Genomic DNA, 25,070 nt, shown 5'->3' with positions numbered 1-25,070 from the left:
AATAATAGCAGTGAGATCATTTATTTGCAATAGTGCAAGTATATTAATGCATCTAAAGATCCTGAGCAAGTAAGGTTTTCTAGACGTTCTTTGTCAGAGCTTTTCCTTACCCCTCTGGAGACACGTAATGGGAAGGTATCTCCCAGGCCTGATCCAGTTGTGAGTATTCAGACAATGCTTTTAACTGCGTTGACGCTGAGTATAGAATATAAGGGTACATCCATATGTAATTTTCTTTTTATATTCAGGCCCTAAAAAAAAATGACCTCCTATTGTGAACTTGGTTTTATTCAACTGTTTACCTAATTTGTCTTTAGGAAGGGAGAAAGAGTCATCAAACTGTTGAAACAGGATATTACAAAGCATTTTAAAAAAATCTATTTTGGTATGGTACAGTATAAATCAAATGAAAAACAGAGGTTTTCAGAGATGATTTCCAGTTTTTGTGCAAGTAAGGAATGAATGCAGGCAGTGTCAAGGAAAACATCTGCAAGTTTCCCATCTTACAAAGGGATTTTTTAAATTTTATTGCTGAAAAACAGAAGCTGAAGTTCTTTTAGACTGCAAAGTGGGATATCATATTATATACATTAATTGCCTTATCTTATTTATAGGATTTGAATCACTGTAAAAGCCTATGATTTAAAAGGCTCTATCAGCTACTCATATCTTATACAGAGAAGAAATTATTATGTTCCCAGTCAAATAAAGAATCTGGTTCAGATTGTAGCTGACTAATGACTAATAGGAAGACCAAATAAAGGACTAGGGTACTAAAAGGAAGCTTATAAAAGTGCAGGGTATGATTTTCCATGGAAGAAGGAAAGCCAAACATTGATCATGATGGGACTAGTGCAACAGAAGGGAATGAGAGGTAAGAAAGTGATTTGAGCAAGATTTAAAAAACTGAGCTCCTACAGTTATGAATCTAAGTTCATATGTAGGCACCTAAACAGCCTGATTCTTTTTTAAAGAAGTGCTCAGCAATGGACAATTCCCACTGACTTCAATGGGAAACCAAAGATCTATTCGCAGCTTCAGCATTAACAAGCATTGTGGCTCAGGTCAAGTCATTTGCCCTGCTCTTCACCTTCCCCTTCTATAAAATGAAGGTAACACCTACCATTTATAAGGCATTTTGAGAATCTTGGATGAAAGGCACTACACAGAACCAAAATACTATTACTAAACAAGAACTAAACAAAATAAATATTTATTTCGCAAAATAGTGTAGTATTCCTTATCCAAGTCACATTAACACTAGTACAAAAGTTTGAAGCACAGATTAGTCATTCTATTATCACTCCATCTAACTGAGACATTTTATTTATAAATATAAAAAACCGCAATCTTTTAAAAGTTGCTAATTACAAATGCAGCATATGTAGTAGAAAACATGAAGGAACTGACACCCAGCATTTTTGTTAGTTAAAAATACTATTTCTTCCATTGTTTCCCGAAGTGACTATATTATATATGGTCTAGGGTCTAGAATAACGTGTAAAAATGGCAATTTTGATATAATTGATTGTTGTTCCATGACATCTACATTTATATTCTGTTATTTCATTTTCAAATTTATGAAATTGTGGATGATATGCCAGTTATCAAATACATACCATAATTAATACTGCTAACATGACAAAAAATTAAATGGTCAGAACTTGAAACCCATGTAATAATACACAATATTCTTCATTACATAAAAAAGTTTTATGAAAATTTCTAAGGACCCAGTTGGTCACTTTATTTGTATGTAATTCATCTTCTCGTATATGCAGATGTTCAGCTATAACCCTTGTCTCCAGGTTGGGATAGCTCTATGGGAAAAAAATAAGGCTGAATAGCTGATCATTGAGTGTATTTTAAAAATATATACATCTAAGTCTTTTTCTTACCTATGTGGAATATGTAAAAGTGGCTGCACATCTGTTGGTCCAATCTCTTTTGTGCGTTCGTCCCAACCCTTGGTAGGTTTGTACAGTCTAGATGGGTCCCTGGTTACGTGAACTTCAACCTGTCAATAATATATTGTTATGCAGGGGGAGGGGGAAGGGAGGTTGGGCAGTCACACTAACTCTTGAAGTTGTTGGGTGTGACAGCTGCCTCCCATTCAGGCTAAACGAGGGAACAATTAAATGCCCCCTTTCCTTAATGCATGCAGTGTAGTTGTAGCCCTGTCTGTCCCAGGATATTAGAGAGACAAGGTGTGTGAGATAGTATCTTTTATTGGACAAACTTCAGAAGTTTGTCCAATAAAAGATACTACAATAAAAGCTTTGTTATCCGGCATATTGGGGGAATGTAGGAGTTAATCAAAAATTCCAGTTAACTGAAAGTTATACTTACCAATGGAATACCAATTTTCGAAGAATTAGAACACAATAAAATGAATAAGGTATAAAATAGTATACAGGTACTCACCAATCCAGTAGTAGTACTGCACCGCAGAGTGGTTGGTTTCTTGAAGCACTTAGGTTTACACAGGTAAAGTTTTCTATACTGTAGATTATCTTATGACACTAAATATCACTATGGGCAGCACATGGTGTACACCCATATCACTAAAAATACACTAAAACTATATAGAATATAATTTAATCTTTCTTTGATGATTCAGAAGGCACTTCAGGACCCTGCAGTGCCTCTGATGTTGATAATAATGACCCTATTATCATTGTAGATGTAGAAGGTGTAGGAGATTGGGCTGAATCTGTAATGACCTTATAATACACTTTTTTGAATAAATCCCTGATATCAACTTGCTCTGCTCACTTGTCTTCTACCTCTTTTGCATAAAAGTAGAGTGCAGAATGTGCAACTGCATAACGTCCTGGCCAGTATACTAGTCCCGGTTACTAGATTGAAGATTTGTACTGGGAGATATCAGAAATGCCAGTTAATAGAGCTTTCTGGTTGATAAAGTGCGGGACAACTTTTTTTTTTTAAACTGGTATCTCACCCACCTTGTCCCTTTGCGGGGGCGGAGGGCATTTCTGATAAACAATGCAGGGACAGGGGATTGATTAGACTGCTGCTGTATGTCTGCGTGAGAGTAATGCGACAAGAAACAGGAGAGCAGCGAGGAAACCCCATACTGAGTCAGAGGAGGACTTATAGAGTGACCATGAGAAAAACGTTGAGAGAGAGAGCTTTTGGGTAAAATGCTGGCTGGAAAAAGGCTTGGAACTGTGACCAAAGAAACTGTCTCCTGCTGTTTGATTCCTGGTGCATTCAGGGAAACTGGACTTTGTGTACATTCTTTGTAAATAAACAGGACTGCATCGAAGAAATACCTGGACCCCATTATCAATTTCTCCTAACACAACAAAATTTGTAAGACCCTGAATACTGGCTAACAATAGGAAAAAACAGTGCCTTTCCATTTGTCACAAGAAATAAATACATTGGCTAACTGAATAGCATAAGGAAGGTAGGTGGGAACCTGTATGATAGTCCTTCCAAGAAATGCAATAAATCTCATTTATGACAAGAGTCTTTGACCCACATGGAGCTTATTGCAGGATTGACACGTTTGCTCCACGTGCTTATGGACAAGAGCAGGGACAGTCTGTCAAACATATTTCCCCCCTCTTAATTCTTAGTAAAATTTGTGCAGGAAAAAGATGCAGGATTGGAACCCTGAAGACTAACGTCCACTATAAATTCACAGAATGAGTATACTGGATGCTCAACATTTGTGAAAAACAGGCAACTTATTTGAAGTGTCTAAATAATGATTCAGGTGCTTAACTTTAGGCATCTATAATTAAAAAATGTTTAGCCTTTGTTCATATGTGTTTTGATATCTTTATCTGCTTTTAAACCACTAAGGATAGCTATTTAAACACATTTCAAAAGGAAAATAAGTGTGTTTTTTTTTAAGAACAATTATGCGCGTTTTCCACTGTAAAAAGCCAAGACTTTTCCCATTCTGAGGTGGGTTGTTTGTTAGTTTGCCATGACAAAAAATAATCTTCAGCTGTAAGAGGTCATTTGAATAAGAAAAATAATTGCTTTTTAGAAGGCGGCAGCAGAAAGAATAAAGCTGTTAAAAATAAATTACACGCATGAAGATATGTTTGATCAGATTATAACAAGAAAAATCAATCAATTCAGTAAATATGTTAGTTACCTTCTCTCTTAACTTTGCCAGTCTTTTTTCTTTTTCTATTTTTTCCTCCTCTTTTGCCTGCTTTTCTAGAATCTTTACTTCAAGTTTATGAAGATCCTGGAAAATATACCATGGATGAAATATTGATTACTTTTGGGAATCAAAAAGAATAAAGCACCAATACACTTTTCATATGATCAGAATTTATTTTGAATGCTTTAGAAACCAAACATGTCCTAGATTTCATATTGTTTAATCACAGAAGTGACCATTTGATCATCCAATCAGACTCATATAACATAGGCCATTACATTTCACCCAGATACCATTCTAGGGAACCCAATTATTGTAGTTAAGACTAAAGCATTTCAGTTCTCAGGACTCAGAACTTTGTGTGCCACAGGCAGAGTACAGGAAGAAAAACCAAAGCACACAATTAAATTATACAGGCCAGTTTCTAAAATTTACCTTTTGGAAACAAACCCTTGATATTGTACTGCTATATATTTGCAAGATTTACTTTCCATTTTTTGTAAACAAATGATAATGAAAACAAATATTGATATAGGACTGGTTCCCCACTTAGGCCCCGATTCGGGAATATACTCAAGCATATACCTAACTTTAAACAGTTAACTAGTCCCACTGAAGTCAACAGGAGTACTCTTGTACTTTAACATGTGCTCAAGTATCTTGCTGAATTGGAACACTGAGGAAAAGCAACAGAACATTATTTTAGACAAAAAGATTAGCTGTTCCCAAGACACAGCTATCTTCATACAGATGTAGTTTGTGAATCAAAATAGCTCTTAAAGTTGAAATAATTGTTATTGATAATTAACTCCCTAGTCTTCCACATTCTAATACTATATCTCCTCTGTACCACACATCCAGAAGATTTGAAACACGAGTGTGGGGTGTGACTACTCACTCTCTCTTGAAACTTAGAAATTTCTTCTGCAGCAATTCTCTTCCTCTCTTCCCTTTCAGCCTCCTCCCTCTTCTCCTTTTCAAGTCTTTGGAGCACCTCCTGTTCCTCTTTCTGCCGAGTGTACTTTTCTAGCAGTAGCTTCAGTTGGAACTGGCGCTGGCGTTCCTTCTGTTGCTTTTTCTCTCTCTCTTCTTCCTCTTTCAGTCGAGATGCTTGTTTCATTGCAAATTCTATTTCTTTATGTCTTTTCCATGCTTCGACAGCTGCTTGTTGCTTTTTCCTTTCCTTCTCTGCTTTTTGCTTCTGAGCTGCTTCTTGCTGAAGATTTTCTGTTTTGAACATTTTCTCTGACTTCTGCTTTTGCTTTAAGATTTCTTGTTTTTCTTGTTGCTTCTTCATTTTCCACTTTTCAATAGACTGCACGAGAACAGTAAAAAAAAAAAATCTTATTCTTCTTACAAAATCTTACTCTTCCAAGATAATTATTTCTAAAGGAGAGACTAGGAGGTAGGAACTCCAGACATAGATGCTTCTTTACCTTGGCAAGTAGCTTACAATCTCTTAGTTTCCCCACATGTAAAATGGAAACAACTATTTATCTACCTATCTCACAGTGTTTGAAGTTTTATATCTACAATAATTTGAATATATAAAGTTTTATGGCATCCACATTGCTGCAGAATGATTATTAGGCTCATTAGTTAACTAGAATCAGATGTTTTCACTGTGCAAACATTTTTCAATTCTTTTTATATTATCTGTCACACACATATATGAACAGTAAAACCAAACTTTTTGCTTAAAAAGAAATCAATCAATGTTTATGCCAGCTAATCTATTACCACGAAGGAGACCCAGGTCCAGGACCCTCCTCCAAATTTCTGTTTTCAGAACCATTGGAGCCAAGGTGTGTTGCAACTGTTCTAGTCCTTCTCTCCCTGTCCTCCCCCCCACCCACATATCTGTCGTCTGTTCAGACTGAAAGCTCTTTGGGGCTAAGACTGTCGACTACTCTGTACAGTGTCTAGCACAATGGGGCTCCTTCTTGACTGGTTCTTAGGTATGACTACAATAAACATGAATAATAATAATTGTAATATGCTCAGCTACTGCACACAGCACTCCAACATGTGCTTAGAGCATCATCTGCTGATGATTTCTTAGAACACCACCAACAAAGTGAAAATTTTAAAGAGAACTAGTTTTCTGTAGGAAAAAAGCTTTGTCTGCCATCACGGCTTGAGGTGAATGGAAGAGGGTGAAAAGCGTGTGTGGCTTTTAAGAAATACACTTGTTTAAAATACAAACATACTCTGAATCTTAAAATTCTCTTACCTCTTTTTTTCTTTCCTCTAAAATCAGAAATTCTTGATACCATGTCTCATGCTGTTGAATATCCTCTCTTGTTCTTCCAGAGAGATACTCAAGGGCTTCTTTTATATAGGATGGCTTTCCTTTATGCTTTGTCCATACTTTCAAAAAGTGTTGATGATCATAATCATCCCAGCCTCCTTGTCGCCCTCCTGTTTGCTGAAGGAACCTTTCAAATTCTACTACTTCTTCAGGTAGATGATTTTGCAGTGTTTTGTCTACTGGAACCTTGCCTGATGGTAATCTGAAAACTCTTTCTATGGCTGAACTACCCAGTGCCCATGTGTCAATTTTTTTCTGTAAGGCACTGAGCTCATTAGTAGCAGTCTTCTCCTCCTTCATAAGCTCTTCATATCTAAGTGAAAAAAACAACATAAACACACATTGACTTTTAAATAAAAGATCAGACAATACCCATGAGTTCACCTGAAATAGACTTTGTGATTATTCAATTCCCAGACAAAAACTATGTTAAAGTGGGGCTAAAGTTCAGATTAAGTATCACTAATTTAGGGTAAAATAAATTACAGTAGAACCTCAGAGTTACAAATACCTTGGGAATGGAGGTTGTTTGTAACAGTAAACAAAAAGGTATGGTTGTTCTTTCAAAAGTTTACAACTGAACATTGATTTAATACAGCTTTGAAACTTAGTATTCAGAAGAAAAATGCTACTTTCCCCTTTTTTTAGTAGTTTACATTTAACACAGTACTGTACTGTATTTGCTTTTTTTGGGAAGGGGAAGGGAATGTCTCTGCTGTTACCTGATTGTGTACTTCCAGTTCCAAATGAGGTGTATGGTTGACTGGCCAGTTTGTAACTCTGGTGTTCATAATTCTGATGTTCTACTGTACAGAATTTTTGTAATTATCCCCAAACTAAGCATTATAAACCTAGGAAAGTCAGAGTTAAGGTTACTCTTAAAAGAGAACTAGATGGAAATGCACAGGTAGGGCACCCAAACAACCATACTCCTTCCTATATTGCTATCATTAGGAGGGCAGGGAGACAGAAAAGGAAAAAAATGTGCCTTTAAAAATCAGTTTATTCTAATCCAGACCTCCACTATTGGAATGCCTTTACCATAATCATATGGTTATTGCATGATACTACTATAGGTAATCTAGTCATAAAAGTTTGCTTTGAATAATATGTTTACTTAAATGATTCATTACAGAAAAAGGAAATAAAGGAACAGGATGGAAAAAAGGAAGAGAAGAGTGATTTATACGATATATTTACATTATATTTTATTTGGGTTTTGTTTGACTGATTTCAGTTATTTCGAGACTGTAAAAGCATGTAGAAACATACATTAGTCGCTGTTCTTCTTTAAAACCATTTATTGCATTTTCAGTTTCTTCCATCATTTCCCTGAGCTTTTCAACGACTACAAAAACCAGAAAGAGGAGTAAATATCACTTTCCCTATAGCTGAATATAGTTTTTATATGCTAGACCAGGGGTCGGCAACCTTTCAAAGAAGAAGAGCTTGCGGGCAGCGCATGGAGACCCGCTGCTCCCCTTCCCCCAAGGGGCATGCAGAGACGTGCCAGCAGCCAGCCACTTCTGACAGCGGTGTGGGGCCAGAGCCCTGCTGTGATGCTGGGCAGTGAGCTGCCTGTGATAAGTGCCTACTGGACAGAGCCTGTACCTCGCACTCCCTCAAGAAACAGCTGCCCACAAAGGAGCAGCCAAAGAGCTGCATGTTGCTCTGGAGCCGCAGGTTGCCAACCCCTGTGGTAGACACAAGAAAATGTGACATTTCTTAATAAACTAACATGAAGAATAAGGATATATAGCAGAGCAGGCAGTTTCTATTTAAAACATATACATCCCATACAGCCTCTACTTCATACACATCTCCAATAGGTAAAATAAACGTTTACTAAATTAGTTGACAAATATGGCTATAGGTAAAATTGGATTTCCTGAAATAAAATACGATTTCCTGAAAAAAAATTTCCTACAATAATGAATTAATAAATAACTGATGACACAAGGGAATTCTTTATTTGTATTGTTAGATTATTCTATTCTGAGTAGACATGCTTTTATTCCTCTTCATCCTTCTCTACTAGGAAATTTAATGCTGGTGAAAAGAATGTGACTGAGAGTCTTAAGTTTCCAGTCCTGCAACAGGATGTGCAAAGGAGGGGCCCTTACAATCTCATGGAGTCTTGAAGAGTGGAGCTATGTCAGTATCAGGTGAAGTCAATGGGACTCCTAGCAGGTATACAGGTCTGCCGGCATGCTTCCCATGTGTGCAGCTTTTGGGGGTGGGTGGGAGGGATTTCCCCCCCAGAGGTGAGGCATGAGGGGGGCACATGGGGTTACATGCCACTGCCCCCCTCCCTCCTCATTTCTGCAAACACAGAGCTGCCCAGCTTGGAGGCTGTGGTCTGGTCTCAGGCTCCACTGACTCTGCACCTGAACACAGCCTCCTAGGTCCCAGTGCCAGTTGTGCTCCCCTTCTGTGATCTGGGAGCCTTCCTATTTTCTGTGGAATAGTGAGTTCCCACAGTGGGGCTGGGAGAAATGGGAGAAGGGGGGTGAGTGGAGGAGGCAGTGGGGAAGGAAGGGAGGTGGAATAGGGCAGGGGGGAGGGGAATGTGGGAGTGAGGGGGAGGGGATGGAGAAGAAAAGGGGATAGGGGAATCATGGGGGAAGCAGGATCCCAGCATGCGGCATCCCCTTGGCAGCAGCTGGGATTGCCCCATTAAGTAGGCCCATCAAACCTTCATCCTGACATGCCATACCCCCCTACACCTGGACCCTTCCAACAAGCCCCCCACACTCAGAGCCCCACCTTACTGAGCCCCAACCAGTGCACCTGGACCCCTACCCCATCAAGCCCCGCTCCCCCAGCACCTGGACCCCCCCCAATTGCCAGACCCAGACCTCCCCACCAAACCCCATCTTCTCACACTCCAGGCCCCCGCCACTGAGCCCAACCACCATTATCTTGATCCCCTGCAGAGTCCCATTGCCCTTGCATCTGGAACCCCCACAATGAGCTCCTGTGCGTCCAGATCTCTCACTGAGCTGCCCACACCCAGATTGCCCCACAGAAACCTCTCACCCCAAACCTCACCCCACACTAAGCCCCTCCACACTTGGATCCTGCTGGGCTGAGCCTGCTCACCCATACTTGATGCACCTGGCACAGAGGGGCAGGGCCCTGGGGTGTTTCTGGGGCAGACCCAGCCCTTGCACTGTGTCAGGAGCAGCCTCACTGCCAAGTCCCTGTACTGGGGGAGATGGGGGTTTCAGGGTGATCTTCCACCTCGATGCAGCCAATGGCCTGAGCTCCACACTGCCATGCTGGAGCCACATTTATTTACTGACAAATAAAATTTGCAGAATTTTAAAATATTGTGTGCATAATTTTTAATTTTTGGTGCATAATTCCCTCAGGAGTAACTGATTTAGTTAACCCAATGGAAACCCTTGTATGGACACACTTATTTCAGAGTAAGAGGGGCCCATTCTGGATTATCTTGAAATGATTCCCAACATAAGAACCAGTTTTCTCATGTTACCCTGCCAACATGCCTCCATCTTGATTTGGAGAGAGAATCTCTAGGGGTGAGAGTCTTAGGCTTTGTCTAATAAGAAAGTTATATGATAATATTTCTTCACACCATGCACAGTCAATCTGTAGAACTCTTTGCTAGAAGATGTTGTGAAGGCCAAGACTATAATAAGTTCATGGAGGATAGATCCATCAATGGCTATTAGTCAGGATGGGCAGGGGTACAAAACCCTGCTCTGACGTGTCTCTAGCCTTTGTTTGCCAGAAGCTGGGAATGGGCAACACAGGACAGATCACTTGTTGATTAATGGTTCTGTTCATTCCCTCTGAAACACCTGGCATTGTCCACTGTCAGAAGACAGAATACTGGACTAGATAGACCATTGGTCTGACCCAATATGGCTGTTCTTATGTTCTTAACTACAGTAAAACAATTAAAAAATGGTTAGTTAAATATGGTGCAATCCCCTGTGGATACAAGAGAGTTCACTGGTTTAACTAGCTTTGTTTTTAAAACCCAGTCAGTTAAATTGGTACAATTTCTCATTAGACAAGGCCTTCATTCAGCTTCATGTTTTTTCAATCCTTGGCATCCTATTGACAGTTTAGCAGAGAGGCCAAGGTAGATGCAGACATTTGCAGATAGAAATTGAGTTGGATCAACAATATAATGAATGTAAGCACTACATAACCTTGAGCTAGTAATAGATCTTGGTCTCTAACCTGGGCTACATTTGAACTATTAAGCTACAAATGCATGTCTCTCTCATTACCAGTTCCCCAAGTGTTTCAACTCATCTAATCCCTCAAGTGTGCTTTATTCATTATCAACAGAATATTCCAGTTTATATTGGTACAGATGGCCTGGAAATGTAATTCCCTATGGCCCTTGCTTAACATCTTCAGCCATCAGATGGGAGAGAGGCATACGACTGTATCTAAATCCCAAAAATATACTTGTTGCACTTAGCATTACAGTACAATTCAAGCAGAAGGACATGGACTTCAGCACAGAAGGTACCACACCCCCAATAGGCTCCAGGGTCCCAGGCCAGTGCCAACAGAAAATAAGGGGTTCCACTCTAAAGATGATCTCAGGGAGCCTCCAGCCTTGACTAACATTTCCCTCCTTTCTTTGAAAGGACATCCAAAGCCTGCACTGATGGCACAAGCAGAGACCTTCCCTGCAAGACAATTATCCAAGAAAATTAAACTTTTGTCTATAAAAGGCAAGTATTTCAAACTCCATCAACAAGACTTACATTCCGGTGTAGGCTTCACATCTTTCAATTGTCGTTGAAGTCTCTTAACATTATTGTGTATTTTTGCTAGTTGTTGCTGGATTTTAGCTTCTGTGGAAGAAAAATAAGTTAGTCAGTCATGTTAAAAGTTTAATTGTACATCAAATTGAAATTTCTTGCCTTTACCCTCAAACCGCTAAGTCATTCAGCCCCGACACCTCTGGTCTGGTCACCTTTCACATCTTCTCTGACACACCCTCCCATTCCAACAATGATGCCAGCAAAAATGCCAGTACTAATACCCTCTTCATCATCTTCTCATAGAAGCAGCTCCATCCATTCTTTCATGCTGCCCCTTGTGCTGGGAACACCAATTCTGACTCTAGCCACTTCCCTTGCCCCATTCAAATCCCTCCTACTCACCTCTGTCATAAAGCCTATAAAATGTGGAGGAGAGAATAGCTATCCTTAACAAACAAAACAGCACCATTAAAATGTGTACTAAATACTGAGTAATATGATCTTATTGCTATCTTTTCCCTTCCTTTCCCTGATCTGTGTATTTAGTTAGACCCTAACATGTTAGGTCATGTTAGTTTGTATGCTTGTCTAATTATTTTATGAGGCACCTAGCATACCTTTGGGAGTGCAAAAAATAATTCACAGATTTTGTGTTTGGGGACTTTTTGAAAATGCCTATTTCCAATGATGGTGTCGCCTCCCCTGAACGACACATCAGCTCTTTTCTGAATATTGAGTGTACTACCCTCTATTTTAGGCACATTCAAAGTGTGAACCAACTTCTGCAATCCATCCTGCAACCAACATACCTTCTCATGCTGTCATCTATCCTTACCAGCCCTGGAATACATAACTGGACATTTCAGTGCCTAGATTCTCTAGGACCCACCTCCAATGCTTCAAGCTTCTGCAAATCCAGACACTGAAATATTCAAAGATCTACCTTTTTCAAGTGCTCAGTGCGGGAGACACTGAGAATCCTTGATTATTTGGTGGTGCTGTCGTAAGTTTATTGTACATTAACTAAGCTATATTAAATCTTGTTATGTTTAGGTTCATACTTTTTAATTCTTCCACAATACTGTTCTTTTTATAGTGCACTCTCTCTTATAAACAGTACATATACAGTAGCAAAAATACTTTCATGAGCAAGTATCAGAATTTGCTTTGTTCTATGAGCTAGAACCAGTTAAGTGAGTGAGTGTGGACAACGAAAGGAACAAATATCCTACTTTCAGCTTTCCTGTTGTTAGTCATTTTATGTTCCAGTTCTTCCAGTGTGCTGTATTCCACCCTGAAATCACTCTTCTTGCTGTAGAGATTACCATTTTTGTCTTTTTCTATATTCACAAGTCTGGGAAAAAAATGTTGCTTGGCTTTGAAATCACATTTTAAAATCGCTTGAAAATTAATTAAAAATATAAATTCACAGTCATTACCACTTAGAAATTACTTAGACTAACTCTAATTAGTGGTCATTATTTTTGACTGAATAAACGAGTTTCATAAAGCGCTCCGGACAAGTGCATCACTACAGAATTTAAAAACTGGGCTTTAATACAGGAAATATTAATCAGAAAAGCTGCTTTTAATTTATCATGTAACTAGTGTGTTCTCACTTGGAAAGATTAGATTTTTATCAGTAAATGTTGGTAAATGTCAATAAATTAAAAAAATCAGAAACATCCTTTGCAAGATGTATGCGTAGTGCAAGCCATACAGTAAGTCTGACAGAAGTAATCAGAAATCGGGTATTCAGCAAAGGCAGACAGATGTACAATTCTGCTCTTCGTGTCAACAGATCATTCTAAATAATGATTTTATTTCTAATGAGCGTGTGGTCCTTCACATCCTTTAGAACTGTCTCACTTTCTCCCTCAGTTTATAACTACGGTACTTTCTTTACACTCAAGGTTCTACATCAGATGAGCCTTATAGAAGATGTACTGTTAGATGCCACTTTCGTCCTCAGAAGTGGCCACACTTCAGTGGTAGATGAAGTTGTCCTTACTTATCCATTATCTACTTCATAAGGGTGTGGCTAATCATTTTGAAAACCAGATGAAACTCATTACATATGTAGAGCCCAGTTTCCCCCTCTCCCCTCTGACATTCCCTGCCATGATGATCCAGTGATTAGGGCACTAGCCGAAGAACTGGGAGACCTGGGTTCAATTTCCTGCTACACCATGGATGCCCTGTGTGACCATGACAAATCATTTAGCGTCTCTATTCCTCAGTTCTCAATTTGTAAATGAGGATACAATTATTTCCCTACCGTACTCAGGGGTTGTGAGGATAAATATATTAAAGTCTGTGAGGTGCTGAGCTACCACAGTGATGGGAGTTGCACAAATACAATAATTAGACCTACGCCAGGGATTTTATCAGTCCTCTGGGGGGACAGAAGGGAAGGAAACCAGTGGTTAGTTGAGCATAAGCAAATAGCAAGCTTGGATTTAAGGTTTAGTTAGAGGTGGGGAAGTCTACTGCCTCCAAGCTGTTGATAAAACTGCTCCCAGATAATGCTGCAAATCCCAGGCCAGATTAACTAGTGTAAGTGGCTATGCTAATGAATGTTTGTTTCAAGGTTTTTATTTTTTTCAGCTGGTATCTTTAAGTTGCAGTGCTATTATATTCTAACTTTGTTTCTCTATTTTTGTAAATAAAAGAGCCAAAGGAATCTATTCCTGCAGGGTTCCATTTATATTTTATGTTTAGTGTTTAATATTTCATTTAAAAACAATAACAGAATATTATTTGTGTTCAGCATCCTATTTAGTTTTTCTGATGTTTCCCCAGCAAAGCTAAAACCTGCTAAAAATACATTTATACTGTTCTTGGGCCAAATGAAAAGGAGAGAATGGATGTTCTATGAGGAAATGCCTGGATTAAACCAAGAAAGAAGAACACGAGGTAAACTGAAATACATTTTGGGGCATGAATTCTAGTATGCAGGAGACTAGATTAAAAACAAATTAACATGGTTGTCATTTAGCAGTTCCCAAATTCTGTAGACAAATAAAGTCCTTGGAACGCTTTCAGAGTCAGCTGCCTGGTTTCACAGTGACAGTTCTTTTCACTGTCCTCCTGCTCGATCACATTAAAAGAAGCTAAAAATACATTAACTATGTCCCTATTATTACTTGTCTATGTGACAAATTGATGTAGTTGCCACAAGATTGTTATTTGATCATGAACGGTAGGGGAGATGTTCCAATTAATCTTGAACAAGGGCAGAGATAATAAAGAAATTATCTGGTCGTCTAAGATTGCAGTTCACATTTAAAAAATGTATGTGAACTGATCTAGGTGCATAGTGCAGTGCAAGCAACCCTTACTAAGAGCTATCACTGAAAGGCTGAGCACAGCATGCTGGAAGACAGCAGGGAGGACAAGCTGCACTAATGTCGTTCCATACATAGGTGGAGCTATAATGTAGATGGACAGATTTACTCCAAAGTAATGTGCCTCTACAACAACTGTGTGACTGGAATGTGAAAATGAGATGTTTTAGATATCAAAATTGCTAACTTTGATAGTGGCATTTTTTTTTAAATACACAGATCCGTAAGTATCAGAGGGCAGCCCTGTTAGTTTGTATCCGCAAAAACAACAAGGAATCCGGTGGCACCTTAAAGACTAACAGATTTATTTAGGCATAAGCTTTCGTGGGTTAATACATCTGAAGAAGTGGGGTTTTTACCCATGAAAGCTTATGCCCAAATAAATCTGTTAGTTACAGATCCATAAGTAATTTTGTTTCTTTACTGTGGTTGGTCAGTGGTGTAACAAAATGTACTTACAGCCAGAGTCTGAAACCCTTACTCATAGTGTGTAGCACCTTAGTACCTTGATTTCAGTGGAACTACTTGGGGAGTAATGGATTACTCAGTGTAATTAAAATGATCAGAATTTGGCCCTTGGTGGATTTGAACAATGGGCAACTCTCTCTTAGTTCATGAATGTTTTTATGTCTGTTTAGTAGCCTCATTAATCAACAAGCATTCCTAAATATTAAACCATCTTAATATACCTTCTGTTAAGGTAGTTCAACTTTTAGGGTTCCAACAATAACAGCATCCCCTTAACTGTTTTGGTCTACTCTGACCCTAAGCACACCCCAAGCCCAGAGGACAAAGGGCTCCCTGGTATGTAGCAATGAGCCTCAGCTGGTATAACCAGCTGATTCTGATTGTATTCAAACTTACTGTTGTCATAATCTGTATTTAAAAAGTGTCTGGTAAGGTATCATATGTAAACTGGTAACATGCTGGTCATTAATATTCTTGCATGGTATATGTACAGTAATATATGAAAAATTATAAATATGGGTAGCAAGAAAACATTCTACAAATACAGTAGAAGCAAGAGGAAGCCAAAGACAGGGTTAGACCCCTTACTCAATGAGGAGGGGAAAACAATACCAGAAAATGTGGAAATGGCAGAAGTGCTAAATGTCTTTTTTGTTTCAGTTTTTACCAAAAAGTTTAGTAGAAATTGGACATTAACTTAATGAATGCCGTGAAAATCAAGTAGGCTAAAATATGGAAAGAACAAGTTAAAATCTACTTAGACAAATTAGATGTTTCCTAGTCACCAGGGCCTGATGAAATACATCCTAGAGTACTCAAGGAGCTGACTGAGAAAATATCTGAGCCATTAGCGATTATCTTTGAAAAGTCATGGAAGATGGGTGAGATTTCAGAAGACTGGAAAAGGGCAAATATATTGCCAATCTATAAAAAAGGGAAATAAGTACCACTCCGGGAATTACAGACCAATCACTTAAATTCTGTACCTGGAAAGATAATGCAGCAAATAATTAAGAAATCAATTTGCAAATACCTAGAAAATAATAAAGTGATAAGTAACAGTCAGCATGAATTTATCAAGAACAAATCGTGTCAAATCAACCTAATAGCTTTCTTTAACAGGGTAACATGCCTTATGGATAAAGGGGAAGTGGTAGATGTGGTATATCTTGACTTTAGTAAGGCTTTTGATAGTGTCTCACATGAATTTCTCAGAAACAAACTAGGGAAATACAACCTAGATGGAGCTACTATAAGGTGGGTGCAGAACTGGTTGGAAACCGTTCTCAGAGAGTAATCATCAGTGGTTCATAGTCAAGCTGGAAGGGCATATCAAGTGGGGTCCTGCAGGAATCAGTTTTGTGTCCAGTTCTGTTCAATATCTTCCTCAATGACTTAGATAATGGCATAAAGAGTACCCTGATATAGTTTTCAGATGATACCAAGCTGGGAGGGGTTGCAAGTGATTTGGAGGATAGCATTAAAATTCAAAATGATCTGGACGAACTGGAGAAATGGTCCAAAGTAAATAGGATGAAATTTAATAAGGACAAATGCAAAGTACAGTGGAACCTCAGAATTATGAATACCTTGGAGATGGAGGTTGTTTTTAACTCTGAAACGTTCGTAACTCCAAACAAAACATTATGGTTGTTCCCTCAAAAGTTTAAAACTGAACATTGACTTAATACAGCTTTAAAGCTTAACTGTGTAGAACAAAAATTCTACTTTCCCGTTATCTTTTATTAGTTTACGTCTAATACAGTACTCTACTGTATCTGCTTTTTTCCCCTGTCTCTGCTGCTGCCTAATTGTGTACTTCCGGTTCCAAATGATGTGTGTGGTTGACTGGTTGGTTCATAATTCTGAGGTTCTACTGTACTCCACTTAGGAAGAAACAATCAGTTGCACACATACCAAATGCCTAGGAAAGAATACTGCGGAAAGGGATCATAGTGAATCTCCAGTTAAATATGAGTCAACAATGTAACACTCTTGCAAAAAAAGCAAACATCATTCTAGGATGTATTAGCAGGAGTGTTATAAGCAAAACACAAGAAGTCATTCTTCCACTCCACACTGATTAGACCTCAACTGAAGTATTGTGTCCAGTTCTGGGTGCCACATTTTAGGAAAGATGTGGACAAATTGGAGAAAGTCCAGAGTAGCACAACAAAAATGAGTAAAGGTCTAAAAAAAATGACCTATGAGGGAAGATTGAAAAAATAGTTTTTTTTTAATTTGGAGAAGGATGAGCGGGGACATGATAACAGTTTTCAAGTACATAGAAGGCTGTTACGAGGAAGAGGGAGATAAATTGTTCTCTTTAACCTCTGAGGATAGGACAAGAAGCAATGGGCTTAAATTGCAGCAAGGGCGGTTTACACTGGACATTAGGAAAAAGTTCCGGTCAGGGTTGTTAAGCACTGAAATAAACTGACTAGGGAGGTTTGTGGAATCTCCATCATTGGAGATTTTCAAGAGCAGGTTAGAGAAACACCTGTCAGAGATGATCTAGATAATACTTAGTCCTGCCTTGAGAGCAGGGAACTGGACTAGAAGACCTCCTGAGGTCCCTTCTAGTCCTACTATTCTATGTGCTGGAAATATGTTTTTAAAATGTGTTTGGCAAGTAAGGCTGAAGTCACTCCACCCTCGACAAAGGAATGTGGTCCCACCTGCTTGAAAGTGTCTCCAGTGTAAACTGAGCAAGGAGAGACAATGCAAGTACATTTACATAAAAGGCAAAGTCAATAAACTGGCAAGTGGAGGAGTATGACAGAACGAACTTCTATGTCCACACCCTACACATTATTGTAGTAATAATTGCTCCAAGTATGCCTTGTGAGGTACCATTTGAAAACTCATAATTTTCTGCTCATTACTATCCTGGTAAAATATGTTTGGCAACATTGTATGTGAAGATACAGTAGAACCTCAGAGTTAAAAGTATCTTGGGAATGGAAGTTGTTCGTAACTATGAAATGGAATCATAAAACTGGACAAAACATTATGGTTATTCTTTCAAAAGTTTACAACTGAACATTGACTTAATACAGCTTTGAAACTTTATTAGGCAGAAGAAAAATGCTGCTTTTAACAATCTTAATTTAAATAAAACAAGCACAGAAACAGTTTCTTTACCTTCTCAGTTTTTTTTTCCTTTCCCTTTATTTTTTTAGTAGTTTATGTTTAACACAGTACTATTTGCATTTTTCTTTTATCTCTGCTGCTGCCTGGCTGCACACTTACATTTCCAATATGTGGTTGACCGCTCAGTTTGTAACTCTGGAATTCGTAACTCTGAGGTTCTACTGTTTAAGATTCCACTGTATGGTTTTATTAACACGTTGCTAACTGAGGTTAGCAAACAGGTTTGTCTCAAACAAAGAAATGTATGCTCTGCTTAATTTGCATTTATGCAGTAAACAGTCATCCAGCAGGATGGTGAAATAAAGGAAGTTCAAAAAGGTGAGGAAAAGCAATAGGGAACATCCTTCCCCATAGGATGTCGCCTGAATCTTAGCTGAAAATGTTTTTCAAGAGGGGGACTGAAACTATAAAAAGGAGAGATAAACACCCTGAGATTCCCCCCCTGCCCCACTTGCATTCACAGCACCTGAAGCATTCATTGGATTTTGGGAGAAGCGGTCCTGATCTAAGAAGTTTGGTCAATAAGACTTCTAAAAGCATGTGAGAAAACGTTGCTTTGACTTTATCATAGTTTGTTAAGTTAGGCAGCAGTTGTGTTTTATCTTTATTTTTCTTGTAACTGTTTCTAACTTTTGTGCCCTGTTACTTGTACTCACTTAAAATCTCTCTGTAGTTAATAAACTATTTTATTTTATCTAATCCAGTGTGTTAAATTGAAGTGTCTGGGAAACTCCGTTTGGGGTGGCAAGTTGCGTGCGTATTATTTCTACTAAAGAAGTAATAGGCTTCATATAAACTGGTATTGTCCAAGAGAGGGGTGGGCAGTAAAGGACTTTCTGAGCAAAAATCTAAGACTGGAAGTGTCTTGGGGTCAACCCAGCAATAAAACCAAAACTAGTAAGAGCCAAGGTATGGCTGGCTGGCTGCAACACACACACAGACATAACTGGGAGTTACTTGAATGTTGGAGGCTGTTTGTGAGCAGTCCAGGCTGGAGGCTACAGCAGCAAAGCATTGAAAAAGGCACCCCAGGTTAGAGGGCAGGGGTGACACAGCTAATCATTAGGCTAGACTGTATCCTGGTGTGTCACAGGGAGATATCCTCTTAACTATCTTCACGAGGGCAAGAGACTTCAAAAATTAACATGGCATCAATTGCCTGGTGGACACAACAGACCTCCTGGAGCCCCCAAGGAGGGCTTTCTGATTCTGTAAACAAAGGTAAAACTTTGGAAGATATAAGCAAGGAGAGAGAGCCATTTTGGTATCCTTTACTGTGCAGATACAAAAGGCTAGAACTCTTGTACATAAGAGAAAAGTGTGGAGCTGAAAGGGGTTTGAACGTCTCTGGAAACTGACTATAGCTGAGAAATCTACTTAAACCAAGACTCTAGTTAGTTAAGTTAGAATATGCTTCTAAAAGTAAAACCTTACTTGTTTGTCTGTAACCATGTCTATCCTTATACTTCATATCACTTAAACCTAATAGTGAATAAAGTTACTTTACTTTTACTATAATCCAACTCAGTGCTGTGATAGAAGTAAAGGGTTTGCCAACCCCAGTTAAGTTAATAATCTTCTGAGTAGTATCTCTTTAAAGGAGCAGCAAAACTTATATGGTTTTGTGAGTTACAGTAAGTAAAGGCTGTACACTACAGAAAGATGTCTCTGCAGAACTCGGGAATAGGAGTTCACTTACTGTTACCTGCTATATAAAGTTTGGACTGGCAGAGTTTGCTGGCAAGGCAGACAAGCTGGTGTGTCCGGAACCTGAGACACAGCTTAGCGGCAGCAAAGCTCTCACTTGCTGAAGTGAGAGGGGTAACACAGAGGCTCACAATTCTGGAACCCTTGCGGATAGTCACAACTACTAATCTTAAATCACCTCAAAACCTGTCATCCACAGCAATGCCATACAGAATGTGTTTATGGTGATATTCTTTAACTTACTGATTTTTTAGTTTTTCTGCTGTTCTTATGAATTCAGCTTTCTTAGCTTGATCAGCTTTAATTGTCCAGTTCTGAAATTGAAAGTGTTGACCGGAATCTGGAGTACTGAAACAGCAGTCACTCTGTACAGAACACAAAAGAAGGCATTCTTTATTATTATTCATTATCAATAACATAGTAGCTAAAAGACAAACACATAACTACTCACATCAGTGTTTCTCAATGTTCTTATTTATTAGTATTGCAGTAGCACCTAGGAGCCCGTCACAGACCAAGACCCTATTATGCTAGGTGCTGTACAAACACAGAACAAAGATAGTCCCCTCCCCAAAGAGTTTACAATCTAAGTGTAAAACAAGAGACAACAAGTGAAACAGACAGGAAGGGGACACCAAGAAACAATGAGACAATGCTGGCCAGCATGATAGACAGTGGTCTTAGCACATCAGCAGCCTAACTGTTGTCAACCTTTTAGTAGGCTGAGAGTGAGGATTGCAAAACTGCACACTAAATTACTAGTAGTTATAATATCAAGAATATCCAGAGTTATAACAGAAAATGTGGATGGGCTGTTAAACCTCAGGCTTCAGGGTTTAAGCCAATCCCCAATGATTGGAGGGATAAAACCCGGAAGAGACTGCGGTGTGGGGCGGGGGGGGGGGGGGATTATTCCACATTTGTGTACTGCAAGATTTTTGCATTTTCCTCTGATGCATATGGTACTGGTCACTATCAGAGAGGATACTAGATGGACCCTGGGTCTGATCCAGAGTGGCAGTTCCAATGACAGACAACTACTGTTTGATTGTAGTGATATAATGTTGTATTATTGTTCTTTTTAAGAGCATATTACAGATACAATTCCCAATTCACCACTGCATTACTCCAGCTTTACCCTGGTGTAACTCCACTAAAATCAGTTGAGTTACACAACTAAACAGTTGAGTTCAGTGTAAAACTGAAGTAACACAGTGGTAAATCACATCCACCCCATTTAAATTAATAGACAACTCGACTAAGTGATACTAAATTAGAGTAATGGTTGTAGAGATAAGGTCCCTTAGCTCTTACATAGGCAGGTTCAGTAGTATTCGAAGATCAGTGATTGAATAAGCATTTTACCCCCTTAGACTGAGGGTATGTCTATACTATCCGCTGGATCGGCGGGTAGTGTTCGATGTATCAAGGATCGATTTATCGTGTCTCGTCTGGACGCGATAAATCAATCCGCTAATCGACACCCGTACTCCACCTCAGCAGGAGGAGTAAGCGGAGTTGACGGGGGAGCCGCGGCAGCTGACTCACCGCCGTGAGGATGGCCAGGTAAGTCTAACTAAGATACTTCGACTTCAGCTACACGAATAGTCTAGCTGAAGTTGAGTATCTTAGCTCGAAACTCGCCCCCCGCCCCCTCTTCCCCCCACTAGTGTAGCCTAGGCTTTAATCTATCTCAAATCAGCAAAAGGTAGCTGGTTAACAAGCATTAGAAGTTCTCTATAGGAAAAATCAACCTAAAAGTCAATGACTTCTCAATGGGAGGGTAAGGAGACTCAAACCCCCATGACCACTGCAGCTGGAAGAAAACAGGTTATTTGGCTCGGGGTTTATTAAGCCATATAGAGAATACATGTCTCCTCTGCAGCACAGTTGAATTAATCAGACTACTCCAACTAAAGAGTATTTATTGGAGCATCTGAACTAGCATCACATTGGTAGAAATGCCCCTCATTCTGTCTATTAGGGTTGCCACTTTTTTTTCCTAATGGACAAATGCAAACTGGAAAAAAATGGAAATAATATGTATACTAAACAGACTACTTACTGGCTTTGTTCTGCTTGCAATCTTTCACTCCCATTTCCCTCACCAGTATTTTCTCTATTTAGAGTGTGCCTTGGAGCAGGAATGCTATCCTTATATCAATCTGTAAAGTGCTTAATGAATTGTTGGTACTATAAAAATAAATATCAGTAATAGACATTACATGCTGATATGAAACATCTGCATGGAATGCTAATGCATCATCACAAGCTGAAAACAAACAAAGTTAAAATAAATTCATCTCCTTGACCACTATCTAACTATGTTTATTTAAAGCATCCATGCTCAAGCAAAAAGTTTACACTCTGTAATCAAAGTGGATTATAAAAGAGTTTGGCCAGCCAGCACGTACAGGGCCAAATTATGTCATAATAGGATTTTTAAACAAAGCATTTTCTATGTCTGCTTAGACCGCAGCTTTGTTTTTTAACCATTTGAAAATGTAGTTTGGCCATGTCCATGATATGTTTAAAGAGGCCACTCTTCAGAAACTATAAAAATGACATCATGGAATATCATATTTATTATGTCTCCATGATTGCATATCAAATTTGCTCAGTTTGGAAGACCATGAGATGGTATAGGAGTCAAAGATGGCATAATTTAGTCAGCAGTATCTTTATTATTGTTATCATGCACTAGAAGAACCCAGCTTGATTTTTATTCAACATGCCACATTTAGTCACTCAGCAACCACTGAGATTCTGGGCTCTGTAGAGTTAAAAACCTATGTGACACCTGTGAGAATCCTACAATTCTATGAGTTACACTATATCAAGGGTTCTCAAACTTTTGTACTGGGGTACAGGTTTTCACACAGAAAGCCTCTGAGTGTGACCCCCTCATAAATTAAAAACACTTTTTTATATATTTAACACCATTATAAATGCTGGAGGTGAAGTGGAGTTTGGGGTGGAGACAGGGCGAACTAGACGGTTGCCTAGGGCGCTGAGATTTGGGGGCGCCAAAAAGCACCCCCCAATTTTTTTTAAAATGGTTGACCGGCTACTGCTGCTGGGACAGAGGGAGTCTGAGCGCCGGCAGCCCAGGGTGTCCCCCGGGTCAGGGCGCCGCCGCAGCAGCCCACAGCCCAGGGGGTCCCCTGGGTTAGGGCGCTGCCGCGGCAGCCCACAGCCCAGGGGGTCCCCCGGGTCAGTGCGCCACCGCGGCAGCCCAGGTGGTCCCCTGGGTCAGAGCACTGCCACAGCAGCCCGCAGCCCAGGGTGTCCCCTGGGTCAGGGCGCCGCAGCGGCAGCCGGCAGCCCAGGGGGTCACCTGGGTCAGCACGCCGCCTCGGCAGCCAGCAGCCAAGGGGATCCCCTGGTGAGGCTGACAGTTTGTGACCCCCCCATGTAATAACCTCCCTACCCTCCGTTTGAGAACCTGTGCATTATATTATCCAAATGCTGGAGTGGAGATACAGAGTTAGGATTATCAGTAGGAAGCCAACAAAATAGAACATCATAATGGGAAAACCCTGCAGAATGCAAGATGAAACCAAGAACTAACCTTGAATTAAATACACCTCTACCCCACTATAATGCAACCCGATATGAGTTTGTGTATAGCGCGGTAGCAGCAGGACTCCGGTGGCGCTTTAAAGGGTCCAGGGCTCTGGCTGCTGCGGGGAGCCCCGGGCCCTTTAAATCCGTTGGAGCCCAGCTGCTGCTACCCTGGGGCTGTGGCAGCAGGGCTCGCTGGCAATTTAGAGGGCCCGGGCTCCCCGCAGCGGCTGGAGCCCTGCTGCCGCTACCCCAATATAATGGGGTTTCAGCTATAATGCTCTAGGGATTTTTGGCTCCCCACAACCATGTTATAGCAGGGTAGAGATGGTACTTCTAGAGATGAGGTGGGTGAAGTAATATCTTCTATTGGGCCAAATACAGAAATTGGTTCAATAAAAGATATCGTCACATTGTCTTTCTAATATCCTGGGGCTAACATTGCTACAACACTGAATACAACTTAGGTCAGTGTGGGTCCTGCCTCCCTATGTGGGGACTGAGGAACATTTGGGGTAGCAGGGCCACCCAGCCCCAGCTCTGCTCCGGCCCCCAAACTCCGCCTCCCCCCGTGCCTTGGCCCCTCTCTGCCCCCAACTCAGCTCCCAGCCATACCCCCAGCCTCTGCCCTTGCTGTGTCTCTTTTCCTGGCCCCAGCCCCGCTCCCAGCTACAGCCCCTTTGCTCCTATGTGCCCCCTCCCCCATGCCCCCAGCTGCAGCTCCACTCCTGACCTCAGCTCCTGGGAAGAGGGGGCAGACAGCAGTGGCACAGCCGGGAAAAGTTCGGGGACGACTGATTTAGATACTTCTAAACAGCCTGTCACTGGGGCATGTAATTGCAGTGTGATGGACAAGGGGACAATCAGGTAACATGGCAGCAGTGTTCCAGAGCAGATTGAACTGGCTATATGCAGTGTTGCTGTAGAGATGTGGGTCCCAGGATACTAGAGAAATAGGGTGGGTGAGGTAATAGCTTCTGTTGGTGAGAGAGCCAAGCTTTCCTGTGCCCCACAGGGCTCTTCTTTAGGCCCTCAACTGGCCCAGGTACTTGTAGGGAAGGTCCAGGAGTGATTTCGGTGCAGCACTGATGGGGGCGGGCTCTGGCACAGCCCCGCCTCCAGCACAAAGCCGGGGACAGGCTGGATTATTTGTTCTAATCATCTCGTGATTTTTGCCACCGGCCGGCCGCTCTCTGGGGGCCCTGACGGCACCAGGAGCTCCCTGACGTCACAGAACGTCCGGTACTGCTGCGACCGCGGTGCCTCCCCTCACCCAGGGCTGCAGGCGCCCCAGGCCGGCAGCGGGCCGAGGGGACACGCTTTGGGCCGCAGCAGCTTTTCTGTTTTTCTGGCAGACACAGGGCCCGGCTCCCCCCGGGCTCTCTCCCCGCCGGCGGAAGGGGGAACAGCCCAGACTCCCTTCGACAAGGATGAGCCGCAACGGAGTCGCTGCCCCGGGGCCTGTTTTCGTCTCCGCACGGCAGGGACGGCGCTGCCGGCCGGCCGGGCCTTTACCTGCTGCTGCCCGGACGCCGTTGCCATGGCCGCCATCTTGGAGGCCAACGCGACTCCCTTCTTCGGGCGGGCCGTCGGGTCGCAGGAACATGGGCTAGGGGCGG

The 25,070-nt window shown here is 40.8% G+C and overlaps 1 protein-coding gene and 1 long non-coding RNA gene across 2 annotated transcripts in view; one reads left to right on the top strand and one right to left on the bottom strand.

Annotated features, from left to right (window-relative positions):
- LOC115653065 overlaps window positions 1-11,206 on the top strand; it is a 21,558-nt gene extending 10,352 nt beyond the window's left edge. The window contains exons 2-3 of the long non-coding RNA XR_004000835.1: window positions 8,497-8,648; window positions 11,093-11,206. This is a non-coding gene — a long non-coding RNA (uncharacterized LOC115653065). The remainder of the gene's footprint in view (window positions 1-8,496; window positions 8,649-11,092) is intronic.
- Window positions 1,198-25,070, bottom strand: CCDC112 (coiled-coil domain containing 112). The gene is made up of 10 exons (XM_030565737.1): window positions 24,967-25,070; window positions 20,131-20,252; window positions 12,445-12,566; window positions 11,213-11,302; window positions 7,731-7,806; window positions 6,381-6,771; window positions 5,046-5,462; window positions 4,136-4,231; window positions 1,899-2,017; window positions 1,198-1,820 (listed from the first exon to the last, which is right to left on the bottom strand). The coding sequence occupies exons 1-10, from the start codon at window positions 25,000-25,002 to the stop codon at window positions 1,790-1,792; spliced, it is 1,500 nt and encodes a 499-aa protein (XP_030421597.1). The 5' UTR covers window positions 25,003-25,070; the 3' UTR covers window positions 1,198-1,789.

The sequence above is a fragment of the Gopherus evgoodei genome, chromosome 6 (genome assembly GCF_007399415.2).
Source record: "Gopherus evgoodei ecotype Sinaloan lineage chromosome 6, rGopEvg1_v1.p, whole genome shotgun sequence".
Classification (NCBI taxonomy): domain Eukaryota; kingdom Metazoa; phylum Chordata; order Testudines; family Testudinidae; genus Gopherus; species Gopherus evgoodei.
This window is presented reverse-complemented; position numbering and strand designations above follow the sequence as displayed.